We start from the raw sequence: 20,865 nt of genomic DNA on the forward strand, positions 1-20,865 counted from the left end.
TCTCTCTCTCTCTCTCTCTCTCTCTCTCTCAACATATGTGTACATAGGAGGCAAAGGATCTCTGTTGAGTTTAAAGCCAGTCTGGTCTGCCTATAGTTCTAGACTAGCCAGGGCTACATAGTGAGACCCTGTCTAAAATAAATAAATAAAACAAAATAAATGTAATAACATTTTAATCAAAACTACTATTGAAACAGATTATTCTACTTTTCTTATTTTTAAAACAAATTCTGAAAAATTACCTACCTCTTCTGCATATGCTTTTCCAATTCCATCAGTGCCACCTGTAACAACTGAGATACAAGAAGTAGTTTAGTTTAAGAACTACAGGTCCAGCTAGAGCCCACCAATGACAACCAAGAACACCAGTACAATATTTGATATGAAAGAGCAATATACAGGGCTGGGTGTGCAGCTTAGTGATAGAACACAGGACTTCCTATGCATGAGGCCCCAGGCTCAACTCCCACTGGAAAAATACATACATAAATAAGCAACACCAGTATTCTAATTTAGAACTACCTACCTAATACAACAACTCAAATTGAAAAGAATGAAATACCAAGTGTTGGCGAGGATATAAGGAAACTGAAGCTCACAGAGCTTCATACCATACCAGTAGTATCAGACTGACACAATCATTTTGGAAAAACTATTTGTCAATATATTCAGAAATGTTTGCCTTACAAGCCAGCAATCTTCAAGAGAAGAGTGCCTAAATAAGATCTACCAAAAAGATGTCAGTAGTAGCTTTACTTGTGTTTGTGCTATATGCTAGTAAAGCCTAAATATTAATCTATAGAAGAATAAGTAAACTAATGTATGACATACAATGTATAATTAACAATATTAAAATGAACAGTGATATATATATAATACGAAATATGACATTATCCTAAGTGAAAAAAAGATATTTGTTTCTTAGTGCCACTCAAAGAAATGTACATTTATGAGATACCTGTTCAGCCACCATCTTTCCAGAGTTTTAAAAACTTTATAGAAAAGCAAAAAATAAAATAAAAAAAAAATACGGGGAACAAAAGAGGACTTAGGTTTCTGGCTTTCTAAATTTCTGCAGCTATTGTGGCAGCTCAAATGGACTGAGACATTCACGGTAGATTTCTGCTTCCATCCTGGAGGTTTTTCATTTGAACACCCTTGCCCCTTCCTTAATAACTAGACTATCAAGATCTCACAATTCTCTGTAATTCTCCTTATGAAATTAATAACTTAGGGTTCCACAGGACTGGGTCTGTCTGGGTCTCCAGAATCTAACTGCTAGGACAGTCACTGGTTTAAAAAGGAAAAACAAAAAGATAATTTAGGCTGGAAAGACAGCTCAATGGTTAAGAGCACTTGTGACTCTTGCAGACAATCTGACTTTGGTCCCAGAACCAACATGATGATTTATAAATCATGTGTAATTCCAGGTCCAGGGAACCCAATGCCCTTTTCTAACCTCAATGGACAGGCATGTATGTATGTATGTATATGTGTGTGTGTGTGTGTGTGTATGTATATATATATGTGTGTGTATATATATACATATATATATATATATATATGTATATATATATATATACAATACACACATACATGCAAGCAAAACACAGACATAAAATTATCTTAACAAGATGATTCTTGAGGCTTTGCTGAAGAATAGATGGATACATGAATGAATGAAAAAGATTCTGAATGGAAAGTTGGCTTCTTGCAACAAGACTCACTGCTTCATTGACTCCTTATTTGGAAATAACACACTGCACCTCCTCTCAACATCACACAAGAATCAATCATCTAAAATGAGATTTTTTAAAAATGTAATTTCAAGAAGCTTAACTTGTTTATAATGAACATGTTAGATATATACTTTCAAAGGAGTCTATGGATTTCCTTGAAAGGAGCTGGTCTGCAGTGACCCATTCAAAACAGAATCAGAAAAGGAAAAGCACCCATTTTAGATTAGTAAAGGATTCTAAGTTCACTACTCTCATCCCTAAGATTTGCTTCTTGGGTTAACAGTGGGTATCCTCAGATTCCATTCTGCTATGGAATAAGGGGACACATTTAGACAACTTTCCACGAGATACACAAAAAAGCTCCCTTGTGGGTTGGGAAAGTACAAAGGATGGTCATGAGGAGACTGAGGTAAAAAAGGAGAGGAGATGGGGAAAGGGGACTTTTAAAGGCTCATGTCTACAAGGATAAAAATAACAGCAGAACCCACATTTGCAAGCCTCTGAGAAGATGAGAACTGACAACTATAAAGAATATCCCAACTTGGCATCCAGAAGTGTTTCGCTTGTTACAGATTACATAAAATACTGGCAACTGACCAGGGTTCTACTTCCAGATTTTATACAGTCAACAAAAAGTACTTTAGCTTGTATAGGTTAAAAATATTCTACTCTTTTTGTCCTCAACTTGCTAGGAACAGATATTTTTAGTAAGAGCCCAATCAACCTTATCAAAATCAAACATCAAAAATAGACTAGAGAAACACTGGAAGCAAGTGTGCTATTTTTAGTTCTCCATCTTTTCCCTGTCTCTGCCCACTAAACTCTGACTGCAGAGCCCATGCCTATGAGCTTACTTATTTCCAAGCTGCTTCCTTTTGTGACTCCCCACTCCCCTGCAACACCTGAATGAAGAAAACACTCGACTGATTAAAGATTAATACTGCCACAAACCATGACAGCTGCCTTTCCCGAGTGCTTGGGGTGGTGGGAGGGATAGAAAATGACAGAAGGCTTGCATCAGTATTCCTCCTGGGGATCTATTGCATGGGAAGAAAACTGCTATTTCAATTCCCTTTTGTTGCTAAAAATAGCAGTCTCCATTGATTCAAGCAAACAGTCTACAGGCTGAGCAGAGCTGAATTTAGAAAGCACTGAAGTCCCTCAGAGCAAATGCTAACGTAGTCTAACATATGCCAGCTCGTATTTAACAAAGAACAAAGAAGAGAAGCATGCAGGGTGCAAGTTCATAAAACACCAGTAACTTCCTGCATTTTTATTAAAAAGGAAATAGTGAAAGTGATATAAAATAAGAACAGACAGTACGAACTTTTTATCCCTAGTCACAATTTAGTTAAAAATTATTTTTTAGGAAAAACTAAATTTAGGACTAAACCTAGACACATGGACATTTTCCATAACTCCGGTTTGGGGTCATATACATTTTTTTCCTCACTATATAGAATGTGGATATCCACTTTACTACAGTCCTAAAGCAATATAATCTTCCATATCTCTCAAGCAGTTCTTACAGTTCCCCCAAGCAGCCCTCTCCCACTCTAGTTTTCACTACCTCTGTCTGAGCCAACAAGATACTGAGCCATTTATAGTGTGCCATTTAAAAACACAGACCAAACTCAAACAAGCAAACAGAAAATACCCAAGCACCTCGCACTACTGCACCCATCGGTTCAGAACAGAGACAAGAACTGAAGAGTGGAATCTGCTAACAGAGGTGAACCCCCGGCCAGCTTCAAGTCAAGATTGCTGCCTGATTTTGTCACTTTGCGTGGTTAACTGAAGTCCTTTCCAAGCAATGATTCATTCCAGTTAATGGCATGTCCTCTTTAAAAATGCAAACACTATGTAAGAATTAAAAGGCTATCAATCCTCATGAAGCCATGTGATTTCATAAAGCCAAATTGTTCATAGCTTTCCTTACCCAAAACATGAGGGCAGAGCATAGGAGGCTGCAGTGATCAGGGGTCTTAATAGTTATCACCTTTGAGTCACAGGACTATTAAGACACCATATGCAAAAGGCTTAGCGTTCTGTTATTTTAATACATACTCAGTAAAATAAATCACTAAGCTCGTGAACAATAATGCCAGGTTCAAACCCCAAACTCTGTTGGTTTTTTTGATCTGTAAAGTTAACACTGTCTATCACACAGAATCCTGCTAAAGATTCAACAACTATTGAGTAACCACCATACTAGACCAGAAAAATATTAAAGAGAGCAATGTATATCATGTGTTTGCTAGAGTACCCAGACACAGTAAATGAAATGAAATGAAATGAGGAATATTAAAAGAGGAGAAAAGATAAAAGGAAAATTACTATTAATACTCCTTTTCTCAAGGAAGTTGCAATTAATCTTGCTTCATGGTCCCATAAGTTATAAGGAAAGCAGTCAATGCATCACTCACTCTACACTACTCCATACTGTGAAGTCTGTACTTGGACTGCTCTCACGGCTAGAATAGGCCTTTTATGTAAGCTGGAGTTTCCTAAGTGTCTAACATGTGTCAAACAGTAGCAAACACTTTACAAATGCCATCTTAACAAGTTGTTTCAGCAGCCCACAGGATATATTTGCAAACTTCCCAGACAACCCCATGAAAAGTAAAGAAAAGAAAAAAAGAAAGAATGGGAGGAGGTTGTGACAATATCTAATTTTATTGATGAACAACTGTCTCAGAAGTTAAACAACTTGCTAAAAGCCATACTGTGCCAAATCTAATCACTAGAACATGAATCTCCTATACTAAGAAATTTGCCTTATGAACCTGCACAGAAGGATTTAGCAACTATACTTACATGAATGCTCCAATGTCTTTCTCATTAATCTAATGATGCTAAATCCCACTTTATGTTTCTCTATTCCTAAACCAGCTCCCCTCCGGCCAAACTGCTTCCTGTTTCCCAAAATGGAACACAACAGGGAGTCAGCTCCATGTGTGCCTGTTATTCCTCAAACTGACAGAAACATTCTTCTTTATTCTCCATCCATACCAACCACTTTTAATAACTTGAACTTCTAAAGCTTTATGGACCACAACAATCATCAGATGTGGTTTCTAGGATCCCAATCCCTAATTAACTTTCTAACAGGAGAGGCTAAATAATGTGTTCTCATTCAAAATAGACAAACACAAGTTCTCTAACTTGTTAGTCTGGTTCTTAACACTAATCATTAATTACATCATAAAATGTGTTGGAGCTGGGACGGATAGCTCTTTTGTTAAAATGGCCATCAAAAGTTCTTGAGTTTTCACCTCAGCTGGGTGTGCTATTGTAATCTTGGTCCTAGGGAGGCAAAGACAAGAAAACCCCCCAGAACCAGAGTCTCCCACTGAGTCTTTAAGGATTAAACACTGCCACTCACATAGTTACTTTGTGGACCAAAGTCAGGAGTTCATACTTTCTAGCAAGAAAGGTTCCAGGGGTGTGTTCCAGACTGAAATACCAACTCACCAGCTGCCTCTCTTTCTTGTCTCTGGTCTAAGTTACTTCCCTAACCTAAGACTAAAAGAGGAGAACAGTGATAGTGTTGGGCAACAAGTAAAGTATCAGCAGAATTAGTGGACCATGAACTGTAGTCTCTCTCATAGACAACTGCTACATGCACTCCAGTAGTGACAAGCGCGACAGGCCCCAAAAACCTGGGCACTGTCGTGAGGCAAAAAGTTCACGGAAACTTAAGTCTCCTGAAATTGTGGCATCCTGTATAACGAATGCTCCAATGTCCTTGCTTTAGTTGGTAAACGGATTTGTGTGCTTTCCCTTAATATTGCTTTATTATAAGTGCTCCTAAGGTTTGACTTTTTGACATAGCTAAGTTAGATTCTAGGCAGTCCTTGATCTGACCCTGGGCTTGGGTAGCTAAGTCACTGCCCTACACAGGAATTTACCATTCTCTAGGAAGAAGGAAGTTTGTGATCTAAAGAGGAACCAGAGTAAATACTTAGAACTATAGATAGCTGAGTTATACCCATACAATGGCCTGGGGGAAGGTGGACTATACAATAGACTAGAATAGGAACAATGGCAAGGGCATGAAGCCCCTGCCCCTGGCTTCTAAGATTAAGGGGGCCATAGGTGGAGCTGTTTTTGATCCCAGTTGTTAACACTGTATTATTCTATCCTAGTTGGTTCCTGCCAGTCCTTGTAGGCATTCTTCTGTTTTGTGTCAGATACTTAGATGAACATTGCCTGCTGTGATATCCAACTCCTTTGTTTTCTGTATTTTAAGTCTGATTTGACAAAACATATTCAGATACCACACTCCCTTGTATCCGTATTTGTTTGTCACTCCACTTTCGCCGACTCCTTGCCCACCTGTAACCGAACCCGAGTTTTGCGCGTGGATCGGGGACCCAAGCGAGGTCCATCTGCGGCAGTCAACAACTTGCCAAACTCAGACCTAGAATATCAGGACTCTTAATGACCAAAAGAATGAAATGGGACCCGAGTCCTTTCTGTGACCTGCGAGGAGATGTGACATGCTGAGCTGCTAGGAAGGTCATTAATTGGCAACTATCCAAACCTTACAAGATTACTACCTGGCATAAGGCTCTCTGATAAAGGACAAAGATATACCACTGCCCCTTCCAAGGGCCCATCAATCATCGAATGGGGGGTGGGGGGTGGGGGGGTGGGGGGGAAGGACCTCAAGAAAGCTGTCCAGGGAACTAGAGAGATAGCACAGAAGTACACAACACTTGCTATTCTTTTACAGGACCTGAGTTCAGTTCCCAATACCCACATCAGGCAGCTTATAACCACCTGTAACTCCAGCTCAAGGGGAAATGCTCTCTTCTGGAGTCAGCTGTTTGTTGTACACAGCTTTAGAAACAGTATAGACTACCTAAAATACATAGTATGTATAATGGTCTCTGTGTCCACTGCCTACACTCACCTTTAGTGTTCTGCACAAGTTCTATGATGACTGTCCACTCTCACCCTGAGTGTTCTGCCGTCCCGTGAGTCCTGTGGTCACTGTCCCCTCTCATCTTGAGTATTCTGATCTGCAGTGGTCCATGAGGCCACCACTATTCACTCTCACCCTGTTCTGCTCTACAGTAGTCCTATGGTCACTACCACAGGACAGTGTGATTTTTTTTTTTTATCATCTTTATACATTTAGAACTGCATACTATATATTACTATCAATATTTATTACAATATCTGTTGTAATAAAGAAACAAAATTTTTAATAATCAAATTTTATCAAGAATTGTAGATTTGTGGCTCTTGACTGCTTAACAACTCATTAAAAGTTTTTTGAAATGGTAACTCTATTCTTTTTTTATAACTTCTTTTGTTATTCTTCTGCCACCTAGCCCTTACTCTAAACCATGCTATTTGGTCACAGTCTAACTTAAATAGGTCCTCCTGCACAAAGCTTTCTACAAGTACACCTTCTAACACAGCAATAATTTTTATGTTTTTTTTTAATCTCTCTAACTAGATTATAAGCTTCACAGAAGAGGCAAAGTTGTGCTTTTACTGACAGATGAATCCTCTGTGCTCTGAATAGTAACTGCCAAGCACATTATCAATAAATACTGAATAACCAACATTCACCAGGCCTTCCCTGGCTTCTTTGATGATGCATAAATTCTTATCTGTTTAAGCCACCAGTCAGCTGTCCCAACTTAAAACTGGAAAATTCCTGAGTGCTGAAGAATTACAGAAGACTCAGAATACCTATTATCCCCTCAGTGTTGCCACTGTCCCGAAATGTAATGTGCTCACTGTGTTCCAGGTACTAAAAGTAGTCATGGCCGGGTGGAGGCGGGGTGGTGTTTTCTGTTTGTTTAAGAGGTGTACAGGTTTGATTTTTGAGTCAGAGTCTCAGTACATAGCTCAGGCTGGTCTTGAACTCATGATCCTCCCACCTCTGGGATTGCAGTTGTGCAACCTGGCTAACATTAAGAATTTTCTGCACATTGCTAAATAAGCAACACTTTTTCTTTTTTACAATAACTTCTAAATTATCTATCAGTTTTATAGATGAAATTTATAGTTGGGTCTCAGAAAATCTAACAAATTTGCCCAAGGTAACAAAGCTAGAGGATGGGTGGCCAAGCTACAAACTTTAAAGCACACAGCCTGATAGTATAGAATGCTATACTATCACCAATGTAAAATACCACATGTAAATCTTTGCTTCTCAAAATAACTGTGTGCTCTGTAAGTCAGGAGTCCTGTTTCCCAAGCCACTGCATCCAAAGCAACTAATGCACACGGCCCTTAAGTAGATATATGTTAAACTCAGTAGATATATGTTAAACAGGCAAATGAACCCCAATCCTAAATTGGAAATCTGAACTTTTATAAAAATGAAATGGTGAGCTGGATATAGTTGCTCGCACAGCAGCTAGGAGGTTGAGGAAGCAGAGTTACTCTACCCAGTGTGAGGCCAGCTTGGCCTATATAATAAGCACCAACTCAATGTGGGCTACACAGTGAGACCACATCTCAAATAATAATGATAATAAGAATGCTGACGATGATAATAATAATAATACACAGCTATATTTAAGAGGGTGTGCCCATTGCCTTCTCTTGGTTGCAGAGATTGCCTTATGTTTTATTATTTATTGTATCACCCAAGTATCTAGAACCAAAATTCAATTCTCTAAGGTCTCAATGCTTTGTGTCTTTTCAAATTGCATGTATGTTAAAATGTCCATTCTTATGGTGATAGTGTTCAGAGGTAGCCCTTAGGAAGGGAATGAAGACATCAAGACAAAGCTCTTAGGAATGAATGAATAGAAGAGACAACGTAGCTCATTCTCTGCTTCTTCTTTCATGTGAGGACACTGAGATATCCTCTGTGAGTCAAAATGCAGGCCAAGAAGGCACACCTATGACCCCAGGATTGAGGACCTTGACAGACACCATGACTTTATCATGACCCCACAGCCTTTAGATGGTGGGAAGTAAGTTTGTGTTTCTAAGCCAATCAGTTTGTAGTAGTCTTTTGTTGAATTCTAACCCAATCAAGATGAAGATAGACTTGTGCTCAATCTAAGGACAGCAGAAACTGCCTAGGACAGTGCCTGTCCAGCATGTACAAGGCTCTTGATGTGACCCTCAGCACCAATAGAAAGCACACTGAGCTAATGCCAAGGCCAAGTGGGAGACAATGAGATAAATGAACATATACATCTATACATAAAGCAACACCTTTGAAGAAGGTAGTCAAGAACTGCCTGCAGCCAAAAAGAGCCCCTTCTATACACAGCTCTCTTCCTGACTTCCAGAATGATCTGCTACAGCGTCCCATACTAACCGATAAGCAGCAATGAGTAAGCAGCAGCAGCGAGATGAATGGACTGTGTGAGGCTGAAAATCTCCGAATTCAAGTATCTAATAATGAACTGAAATAAAACCCTCTTCTCCTCCAAACAGCTGTAGGAACAAATCAAAGAGAAAAGAGGAGCTGGGGTGAGATGAAGACCGCAATCTGGTCTGGATGGCACATTTATAAAACTGATGGCCTGTCAGCGAGATACTGATGAATATTTCTGCAGGATAAAAATGGCAACCCAGGTCTAAAAATAGACCAGTGTGCTGCAGACCTGTCTGGTTCAGCTATACACCTCTGGAATACAAACGCCCCACTCACCAGGACACTTTAACTCACAGCTTCCTTCACAAAGAAGAAGAAAAAAAAAATCAATCATTTTGCTAGCAAAATGTATATGTGTTTTTAAATCGGTTACATTTTCTATGTAGTATATACTGAATTTAAATTTAAATACTTTTCATTTTCTAAAGCTAGGTTAAAAAATGGTGAAAGCAATTATAAACTCTTAACTCACCTTTTATAAAAGATTATTTCCTCCCAGTCCCATTACAATAAAATAGACTAGTATTATCTCCATCTCATGATAATATCCTTTTAAAATAGAAACATAAAGATAAATGTAAATTATTTCTAAGCCAGGTGACTTGAGCAGTTAATCTAGTCAGAATGTTATCTCCATTCAAATAACTTGGAAGAGGAGGCAAAAAAAAAAAAAAAAAAAATCTAGTATCTCATTTTGGACCAAATTTACAATAAACAGCTAATGGCTAAAATACAAATGTAACTAAGACTTCACAAGCAGAATATTCATTCATAAAATTCATTCAACCTGTCTTACAGTTATGATTCTGGTCTTAGTTAAACGGTGGCATGAACGTTGCCTATGCTGGCCTCAATCTCCCAAGTACTTGGAACCACAGGCATACATGTGCATGCAACCATTTTTAATAACAAAACTGAATTAACTTTCCATAACAATACAAAATACAAATACTGAAAAGTATTTGACACTTTATAATCATATCCAACTGAAAGAGATAGAAAGTACCGTGCCAGGCCTAGCCAATAGAGTAAAAAGCTCTTCCTAATTCCTAATAGTGTCCAACAGTAAACAGCTGCACATTAAATATAAACATATCCTCCAAAATACAGCCATGTGCTTTCTCTACTTCCATACTGCAGAGTTTAAGAAAACACATTAAGGGTTATAAAATAAACAACTTCTTTGTGAGTCTTTACTGTTGATCTTATTTGTGTAGAAGTCTGCAAAGTTAATAATGATCAAGATCCCACTTCAAGCTGCCAAAACATGCTATAGGACAACTCAGTCATCTACACTAGTCAATAGTCCCAAAGCTGTCCTTTGACTCTTGTTCCCATATGTCATATCCAATCCACCCACCATAAGACCTGTCTACATCCTCTCACCCTCCCACAGTGTACAACATCTCACCCTCACAGCATCAGACTCAAAGTACCACTCCTTCAGACAGTACAGTCTATTCACAATATAGCAGCAAAAAATAAATAAGTAAAATAAAGGACCACATCACTGTCCCTCCTGGGATCTTTCAAATGACTTCCAATACTCAGAATAAACCCAAAGGTTGCGTACCTCTTACATGCTCCTTCACAACTCTGCCTATGCCCACCTTTTAGCTTTTGCCATCACTCTCCACTTGTTTGCATCACAGGCCCAAACACACTAAGCCCAGTCCCACTTGTGGCTCTTTTCACTGTTCTACTTTCTCAAATGCTGTGATCCGACTGTGTTGAATGAATGGCTCTTCCTCCCCTCTAAGGGTTCTACTCAGTAACTCTTCAGAAAGGTCTCCCTGCTCACAGTTTTAAAACCTCAACTCTACCATCACATACCAGTTATTTCCTATCCAGATCTTTGCTTTGTTCCATCTCTAATTGTATCACTTGTTCATCTAGTTGACCACTGTCCATCTCCCTGCTTTGTCTTACCTAACACAGCTGATGTGTTCAATCTAATCCCTTACAGCAGCAAAGAGTGAAAACTAAGATATCACAGGGATCAGCATGGTAATAAGAGTATACAAAGCAGGCAATTTCCAGTTAGATGGTAATGCAGGCCCAAACAAAGGATTTGCATTTTTCTAAAGAGGAAAGGCACACAATCTCCTGGATGAAATTTTCCAATTGTTTAATTAAAAAGGCACTGGTCATTGTATTTGTATAGGTAAAACCCTATACAAGCCAAACAAACCACATCTATGAGGTAGATAGATGAGAGGCACCTCATCTACCATCTTATTTATTAACTTCTCACCAAACCCCCATAGTTTATACTTATTTGGTGCAACAGATTACTCTAAGGATAACCATAACAATTTCCCCCCCTCCACATGCCCTCACATCAAAAGACAGAATCAATTCTCCTTAGATGTGTAACTTGCTTCGATCAATGTTTTGGTTCCCCTAGTCCGGTCCAGGCCTTAAGAGGCAAAACAAACAAAAAAAAAAAAAACAAAAAAAAAAAAAACACCAACCTCCTTTAAAGCACTGAATAAAGTTGGGCATGGTGGCTCAGGTCTGTAATCTCAGCAAGGAGGAGGCTGGGGCAGAAGTATTACCATGAACTCTGGCAAACCTGGCTACACAGTAAGATGTTGCCAAACCTATTAAATGAGAAGCCTTGAGGAGGGAAGTCAAGATTTCAGATATAAATAAATCAGAAGTAGGTCCCACAAAAGTAGGGTCCTTTCCTGCCTCAGCAAAACCATCTTTGCTGATCCTATAAGGCACAGGGGTGAGGCATCTTTGTGAGCCCTGCCCATTTTCTTTGACCCACTGCATTGCAATTAAATGGTTGTTACTTTAAGCAATCACATTGTAAGTGTAGTTTTTTTTTTTTTCAGTAGCAGTAACTGAGACAGAAAATAATATCTAAATAAGAGTGAGGTACTGCAGAGCAGTGGTGGCGCACGCCTTTAATCCCAGCACTCGGGAGGCAGAGGCAGTTGGATTTCTGAGTTCGGAGGCCAGCCTGGTCTACAAAATGAGTTCCAGGACAGCCAGGGCTATACAGAGAAACCCTGTCTCGAAAAACCACAAAAAAAAAAAAAAAAAAAAAAAAAAAAAAAAAAAGTGAGGTACCCAAATCACCACCTAGTCGGGAGTAGTAGCACATCCTTATAACCCCAGACTTTAGAGATGGAATCAGGAGGATCCTGAATTCAAAGCTAGCTTCAGGTACATACCTAGTTTCAAGGCCACCCCAGTCTACATGAGACCCTACCTAAAGAAACAAAACAAAAATCCCAATCACTTGAAATATGAAGTATCAAACTTTAAGACCTAATAACCAAGAGACACTGGAAAAATGGTAAACACATTGTTAGCAAAAGCCAGCAAAATCATAAAAAACTGCTGCTAAAACAAAAAGCACAGGTCATATAGCACATGGCAGTAGGGGTCAGGCATGGCTACTCCAAGATGGAATACCTACCCACCTGGAATGTTTATTCCATACAGAACACTGAAAGTAGCAATTGGCTTATTTTAGCTATACATAAAAACAGGGAGAAAGAAGTCAATGAAAAAGAGAGCCTTAATTTCTAAGTAGACTTAAGAGGAAGTGCAGGTGCTGCAGATAATCTCTTCAACTGGCAAAGATTCTCAACAAGAAAAATGTTCCCAGTAAAACTCAAAAGAGTTTGTCCATTACAATTTCTTGTTGAAAACCTGAAAGTGCTGCCTAGAACTTATTCATCTACATTACTGACTTCTAAGAATCTTTAGGGCCTTCTACAACAGACTAACAAATCCAAAAAGAGTCGTCTGTCTTGGAAAGGAATTATGGATGTAAGCTTGGGGACATATAATCAACTCCCAATAAAATCCACAGAAGTGTGTCACTAAAAGTACTCCCAGCTTTCACTGGGAAAGAAGCATTTCAAATGATTACAAGCCAAACAACAAAAACTTCAGGCATCAAAACTTATTGCTTCTTATAGGCAAAAACATGGAAATGCACCCATTTTTCATGAAAAAGAAAAGCATCAGCAAAGCAGGAAGCCCACGTGGAAGAGTTAACAGTCTCAGAAAACAACATTAAGCTAAGGAACACTCCCAGGAGGAAGGGGGGCACTGATGCGGGGGCATTCTTGGTAAATAGACTGGGAGAATCATTGACAAAGGCCCCGTGGATTTCAAAATTGCTGTAGACCAATGATAGCTGTGTGCTTCCCATTCTTCTTCAGTTGAACTGTCAACTGCTTTCTTGTTCCTGCCTCCCTGCTGTATGGTGGATGAAGTAAGTTGTCTTTAGTTCTGACTAGGTAAGAATCTGTATCATATAAGTCTCTAAGAACCCTCATCTGCACCAGGATTTCAGTTAGATGGTTAGGATACTAGACTCCACTCGGACATCATATTGTACTAAGACTCCCAAGGGAGTTAAGTATGCACACAGGAGAAGTATGAGCAGACTGTAGCAAACCATTTCCAAAGATGGCTGTAACAGTAATATTCATCTTTTCCCACTTTACTGTGAGAATCTGTCATTATTGCATCAGTCCTATCAAAAGGTGGTATCTTTCTATCCACTTAAGCCTGGTTGATTCTGTCTCCATCCTACAGAATGTAGTAGAACTGGCTTCGGCCTTGTGCCTGCACCAGTGAATGGCAGTCAATGCAGAGACCCATGGCTGCTCCAAATGCTGAAAATAAGTGCTGTTTGAGGGTTCAGCCCTAAACAAGATATCTGTACCACACCAATCCCTCTGAAGTTCAGAGAGCACTGTGGAAGAGGAGGCAGAAAGTATCTAAGAACCAGAAGCTACAGTTGAAAGGCTCTATGCTCAGCACAGTCACTGCAATCAAGAACTCTCAACAACTATGGTTACCTGCGCTGAGCTGGCCCAAATTGGCCCTATTACCTATCAGTCATAGCTGGAAAATGATTTATAAGACCCTACCATTACTGCTGAGATTTTGGCTATTGACAAATTTGGTTCTTGGGAGAGGGGGAGTCTTGTCTTCACATGTGTTCCAACTGCTGAGCTCACCAGGCTCCAACAAGAGAGCCCCATACAGTAGACACTGATTAAACTTAGTGGATAACAAAACATAACAAATAGAAATAAATGTAAGAGAGATTTATAGAAGCAGGTAGATGGGCAGTAGGGAGATAGAAGAGGATGGTGGGTGAGACAGACAGTCAGGTATGCATTACTCAGAATTTTATAGATCATGAATTTGTGACTCAGGAGAAGACACTTTCCCAAGTCTCTTGGGCTAGCAGACTCATTTTGGCATCAGCCCCGTTAAAGGTGTTGTAACTAGTGAACTTGGAGCTTTCTAGTCCCTGCTCATTTACTAGACCAGATAGCATCCTTATGTGGTATTGAGACTCTTTGGAAAGGGTGAAAACAAAAGTTGTAAAGTATCTTAAGGTTTTGGTTTTGGACGCTATAGCATAGTTCTGCCACATCTTTTTTTAGTTAGCTAAAGTTCTTCTTTGACAGTTTCTCATGTAGTTAATGCAGTAGAGCTCCTGGAGTTTCCATTTTCATGAGGGAAATAAGGGTAGACCACTATTGAGCTGCTTTGGTGAATAAGATGCTTTTTCCAATTTTCCAATATTCTAAGAGTTAGTGTTTTCCAAGCAACTAAATCTGGTTTAAGTTTTCTCCTTGAAATTGTCACTTGGATGCTTCATCACTGTGCCAGAAGCTATTTTTAGCTCAGCTTTTTCTTCAGACTGAGCAAAAAGAAAAACAAGGTCAGGATGATATAAGACCACTGATAAATTTGGTGCACCTGACTCTTCAGGCATTGTCTATGCTCTAACTATTGCCTCTGCTTACTTGGAACACACTTTCCTCTCTTCCCATACCTCTCTTAAGAAATGCAGTGTGCTTACCCTACCTTCTCTACCTGAGAACTCCTGACCCCCTCGGGTCTCACTGCCATACCAGGTCTCCCTGCTCGCCTGCATCATGAGTACACTGTATCCTAGTTTTGTGTTCCATTGTTTAAGTGTCCCCACTAGATTATTAGTTCCACCAGGGAAGGAACTATTCTTCCAACACAACATAAAAGTCTACACACAATTTTAAGTGATCAACAAATGTTTGTTGTCTAGAGGAACCTTAAAACCTTGATTACTGCATGATTCTCTCATCGATAAAATGGATAACAGACGGAAATGGAATTATAACTTCCTCTGAAAGCAAAAGGCACTATTTTATTATTTACCAGACATCTGCACAAACTGTTTCCTGTTAATAGTCGTTACTCTTAGAGTATGAAGACCTGCTTGCTACATTTAAGAACATTTGGGTTGGGTATATGTGGGTTGGGTACTGTTTCACTGATGTTTTTACCATATTGTCATTGGTCACTTGGATGCCTATCGTTTGTCATAACCTATCTATATTTTAACTCAAAAGGACAAAAGCAAACCTCCAGGGTTCTAGGTTGCCAAAGAGCAAACACAATTTGTAGGTCTTTTTTTTAAGTCCTAGGATTCTATAAATCAGACTTACCAACTCAATTCCCAGGACACTCTAGTGATTTAGAAACAGGACCATTTTAATTGTAGAGGGTAGAAAGAAAATGCTCCCAGCTTTTCATGGTCGTAATTCGATCCCTGATGAACACAGCACCTTTGTAGAAAGGCTTAAACTCTAAATTGTCCAATATAGTAACCATAAGACATATGTGACTATCAATTTAATTTTCAGTCAAAATCAAAAATTACAAAACAAAAACAAAAACAAAAACAAAAACAAAAAAATCGCTGGGCAGTGGTAGCGCACACCTTTTATCCCAGCACTTGGGAGGCAGAGGCAGATGGATTTCTGAGATCAAGACCAGCCTGGTCTACAAAGTGAGTTCCAGGACAGCCAGGGCTATACAGAGAAACCCTTTCTAAAAAAAAAAAAATGAAAACAAACAAACATCACACTACTCACATTCCAAGTGCTCAGTGGTTCCTAACTACCTGTGCAACACAGAGACAGTATTTACATCACCACTAAATGAATGGAACTGTCTTCATATCAAATTACTGAGAGAACTCAAAAATGGCTTTCTGCCTGCAATAAGAAAAACTGTGGTATTTCACAAAAAAATAAAGTCTGGAAATATATCAATTTTTCATAACTTGATTGAATGTGGCTTCTATTAAACTCCAGTGAAATGACTAATACTCTAATTAAAGAGAACCCATTGTATTTCTCACTGGAACAGACTTTTCTCTCATTCCACTCCCTCAGCGCTGCAGCTGGGAACCACAGCTTCCTGGGCCGGGCTGGATGCTCAGCATTAGCCTTGCCCTGGGCCTAAGCTCAGTGTGCATCCTTAGCATCACCACCTCTGCAGTCCGAGTTAAGAAAGCAATTTCTTTTTTTTACCCATTTTAAAATTACTTCAAATTAATACACCACACCTTAGTTTTAAAAGTATTCAACCTGCTAAATTTATCACATATGTTACTTGGGACTCTAAGAGCTATATACTAATTTCATAACATCTAACTGCAGTGCAAACTTTAGTAGCTTTTTTATGAAGACAAAAATCTCTGAAAAACTAAATTTAAAAGGTATATTACTCTATTACTAAGAGTTGTATTTTAAAACCAGAAAATAGCTTTGAAATATTAGATGCTTTCAAAAAGATTAAAAGATGTCTTAGTTAGGGTTTCTACTGCTTCAATGACACTATGAGTAATAACAAATTGATGAGGAAAGGGTTTATTTGGTTGACACTTCCATATTGTAGTCTATGACTGAAGAAAGTCAGGACAGGAACTCAAATAGGCCAGAAACCTGGCAGCAAGAGCTGATGCAGAGGCCATGGAGAAGTGCTAATTACTGGCTTTCTCATCATGGTTGGCTCTGCCTGCTTTCTTACAGAACCCAGAACCACAAGCCCAGGGGTAGATACCACCACCCACAATGGGCTGGGCCCTCCCTCTGAAGGAATTTTCTCAATTGAGGTTCCTTCCTTTCAGATGACTATAACTTGGGTCAAGTTAACAAAACTAGCTAGGGCAAAAGATGACTCATGGAAATCCCACAAATCCAACAGAATTCTTAAAGAATTTCAAAGGACAGAGGTAACTTGTTCAATTTTTTAAAAGTATCTTTGCGCTGAGCCTTTTGTGAGAGCAAAACATGTGTTTATTTCTAAATACTAGCTAAAAATCTTTAAAAGCTTCATCTAAATAGAAGTCATCATCAGCATAATTTCTAAGTCTCCCATAATCAACAGCACTCTTTAGATTATATTATCATAGTTCACCCAATCTTTTTGTTTTGTTTTGTTTTTTAACGTTCTAGCTCTCTCTTTATTCCAACTATCTGGAGTAGTCTACTGTGGCAAAAAGATTTTAACACTTAAAAGGTGTTCATCCAATTTACTAATGAATAAAATAACATGATTTTAAAGGTCTACATTTCTAAGTTTGAGAACTCTTGTTCTAATGAAATAGGAACTCAGTATTTTTAAGTCAGCCTTAACTGTGTGCAAGGACAATACATCCATACTTTTATGGGGCAAGTATTAGTATTCAGACTTGTTCATTGTACAAAGTGACCACAGCTTCCAAAAGCCAACAGGATCAAAGGCAATGACTTATCCCAATTGACTGCACAGGGCAAACAGATTCTGGAGTATACTGAGTGGCCGAGGCAAGGTACAGACAACTAACAAACTTTAGATGGCAAGGAAAAGATGAGTTCACCCAATCTTAAAAACAAAATTCATCATGTGAATAAAAATACAGGTAAAGAACATTTTGTAACTGAAACCAGTCATATTGAGTCTCTATAGGCTCAAGACATATCCAGAAACTTTTACTTCAAGCCTCCTTTAGTGAGCCAGTTCTCTCTCCCTTCTAGAAGACACAACATTCACACAACCATACTGTAGAATTCAGCACCCTTGAACCATAGCTGCATGTGTGCTAGAGCTGATTCTGTCAGGGACTCAATCACCTGCAGATACTGTTCACATCAATAAGACCACTGTCACTAGGAGACCATGCACCAGTCACATCAAAGCAGATAGCACAGCTCTTTATCTTCAGAACTGGGAAGAGTAGTAGCCAAATGCCCATACTCTGAGTGCTTTGAGAAAACACAGAAGTGTAGCAAAATGCAAAATGTTTCTTATTTATAGCCACTAAATAAAAGCAGGATTTTCTATAGTTACTTAAGTTATCATATGAGTCCACTGTTGAAGGGGAAAACCCTTTCCCCTCCTATTAAACTAATCTTTCATAAACTGTGTTATAACACAGGACAAAAGGCCACAATGCACTATGCAACAGTTGTCAAGTCAAAGCACTATCAGTCCCTCTTTGGGAGTTAACAAACCACAGAAGACCTACCATCCTATTCCGGAATGCAGAAAACAGTCACCTGTTTGGCTGGTGTGTGGATGTGTTTAGTACTCTTCTTTCCAGCACTTGTCACCTCAACTGTTTCAGTGCCCAATGTTTTCTCCACTGGAGGGCACAGTGAGCTTAAAGAAAACTTGGCTAATCTGTTCGTCATCTCAGGAAAGATGGGTAAAAAAGGTTAGCTCTGCTGTTGGGGAAGATGTCTCAGTATTACTTAAGAATTTCACTTCTGTTCTGTTCTTGAAAGCCACTATAAAAGGTGATCTTCAACTTACTAGACCAATTATATTCCAAGCACCATTATCTAGAAAATGTAAATAAAGGATGAGGGAAACAAAGAAAGAGAAACACTATGGTGGAAATGACCCATGTCAGGCATTAGAACACCAAATCTGCAGTAGCAGATCTGTGAGCAGCTGCAGCTGTGTCAGGAAGGCATAGCTCAGAGTGGGTGGTGCTGAACCACTCATTTTCTCTTGAAGACATGTGGCGTGCTCAGCAAAAATAAGGTTTACTTTTATTTCCCTGTATAATCATTTTAGAGTTACACCAGCAGTTTGCTTCTCAGTACTTCAGAGCTATGTTTCCTTATAAACCAAATTTGGTTTATAAGGAAACGTACAGTGTAAAATATCTTCCATACTTAGGAAAAGATCAGCAGCTAAGCACATAAATACTATACTCATATACAGTCAATAAATGTGCAGTTTTTAAAGAAGCTTAGGCAACAGTATACCCTTTTATTCTTTTTTTAAAAATTATTTTAGAGGGTGGGCTTGGCAACTCCTGCATGTGTGAGGCAGGTGAATCTCTGTGAGTTCAAGGCCAGCCTGGTCTACTTAGCAAGTTCCAAACCAGCTAAGGCTACATAGTGATCCTGTCTCAAAACAAACAACAACATCAACAAAAAAAAAACCTGCTTTAGAATAAAACTGTTTCTAGACTTCTACTTAACCACAAAATTTTCCAAATTTTTCTTTGTAATATAGGTAATGTGATAGGATACTGGGCTTTATAGTCCAATGGACAAAATGTTGCAATATGTGATTTCATCTCTCTCTAAGTTCGTATACTGAAGCCTAAATCTGAAATGTGATGACCTCTAGGGATGGGACTTGGGCAGATTATTAGGTTGTAACTCCTGAATGGGTCTGGTGTCCTTACATGATACACCGCGAATAAGGACACAAGAAGATGGCCATTTGCACACTGGGAAGCACACCCTCACTTGACATCATCTGCCTTGATCTTGTGATTTCATGTCTTCAGAACTGGAAAATAAATGTCTGCTCTTGAGACCAACCAGGCTAAAGTATTCTGTTAATTTAGCCCAAGCTGAATTTAGTTTTTTCTTACAGCTAGTCCAAATTAATTTTTGTGAAGAAGCAATTAAAACAAAATAATTTCAGTGGGCTCAGTCTTCAAAGAGATCCAAGTACCATGTATATGCATGTGATGGGCCTCAATTTAGATGAATTATTTTAAAATTATTTATCAAAGAAACACAAAGGTCTCAGTTGGGATTATCTATGTAACTTAGAAGCAGTCAGTTTCATCCTCTGCACTTCTAGAAGAATTCCATTTGCCTGATAACAACTGACCATAATCTCTCCACTAACCCTCACACACACACACACACACACACACACACACACACACACAATTTATTTAAATCATGGCTACCTATTAAGAGTACCCCAGACAGAGGAATAAGCAAATACAAAAGTTAATTTGTGCTACAAATTCATTAGGGCAATAATGAGTCCCATATGGTTGGAAAGGGGTGAAGAAAGTTCCATTCAGATCTCAGTTTAGGTGTCACCTGAATGGGAAAGGCTGCATCCCTATGGAATATAGCAGGGATGCAAACTCTCTTTCCACCCTCCCCATTACTCTATCTCTACCATGATGAATTTTTCTTTTACTACGTCTCACTAGACTTGCCAACTATTTTATTGTCTGTCTTTCTCAATCAATATGTAAGATACATGAGAACAAACTCTCTGGCCATTTGTTCAATCCTATAATCACACCATACTGCAAAATAGGACGCACCAAAAGCAATCAAATACTTGTACATATTATGGCTTCCATGTTAGTGTTTTTATGGAATTCCTGAGTGTGTGAACAAATGCATCCCTGATTCCTGTGACTTCTCTACAGTTCTTCTGCTTCTCTTGTCCAAAACAGATGTGATAGTTCTTATTCTATTTTATTTTATTATCTCTTAGAAGTCTGCTCTTTTCTAATGAGAGTGGATCTGGAAGGGAAGGGACGTGGGAAGGAACTGGAAGGAGTAGAGGGAGGGAAAACCATAATCAAAATATATTGGCCGGGCGTGGTGGCGCACACCTTTAATCCCAGCACTCGGGAGGCAGAGGCAGGCGGATTTCTGAGTTCGAGGCCTGCCTGGTCTACAGAGTGAGTTC

General features: G+C 39.0%; 1 protein-coding gene across 1 annotated transcript in view; it reads right to left on the reverse strand.

Annotated features, from left to right (window-relative positions):
- The window catches only part of Hsd17b12 (hydroxysteroid 17-beta dehydrogenase 12), a 124,814-nt gene that overhangs the window by 83,000 nt on the left and 20,949 nt on the right, over nucleotides 1-20,865 (reverse strand). The window contains exon 2 of the mRNA XM_021193400.2: nucleotides 247-293. Coding sequence (XP_021049059.1) covers nucleotides 247-293 — 47 coding nt within the window. The remainder of the gene's footprint in view (nucleotides 1-246; nucleotides 294-20,865) is intronic.

This window comes from Mus pahari, chromosome 3 (genome assembly GCF_900095145.1).
Source record: "Mus pahari chromosome 3, PAHARI_EIJ_v1.1, whole genome shotgun sequence".
Taxonomy (NCBI): domain Eukaryota; kingdom Metazoa; phylum Chordata; class Mammalia; order Rodentia; family Muridae; genus Mus; species Mus pahari.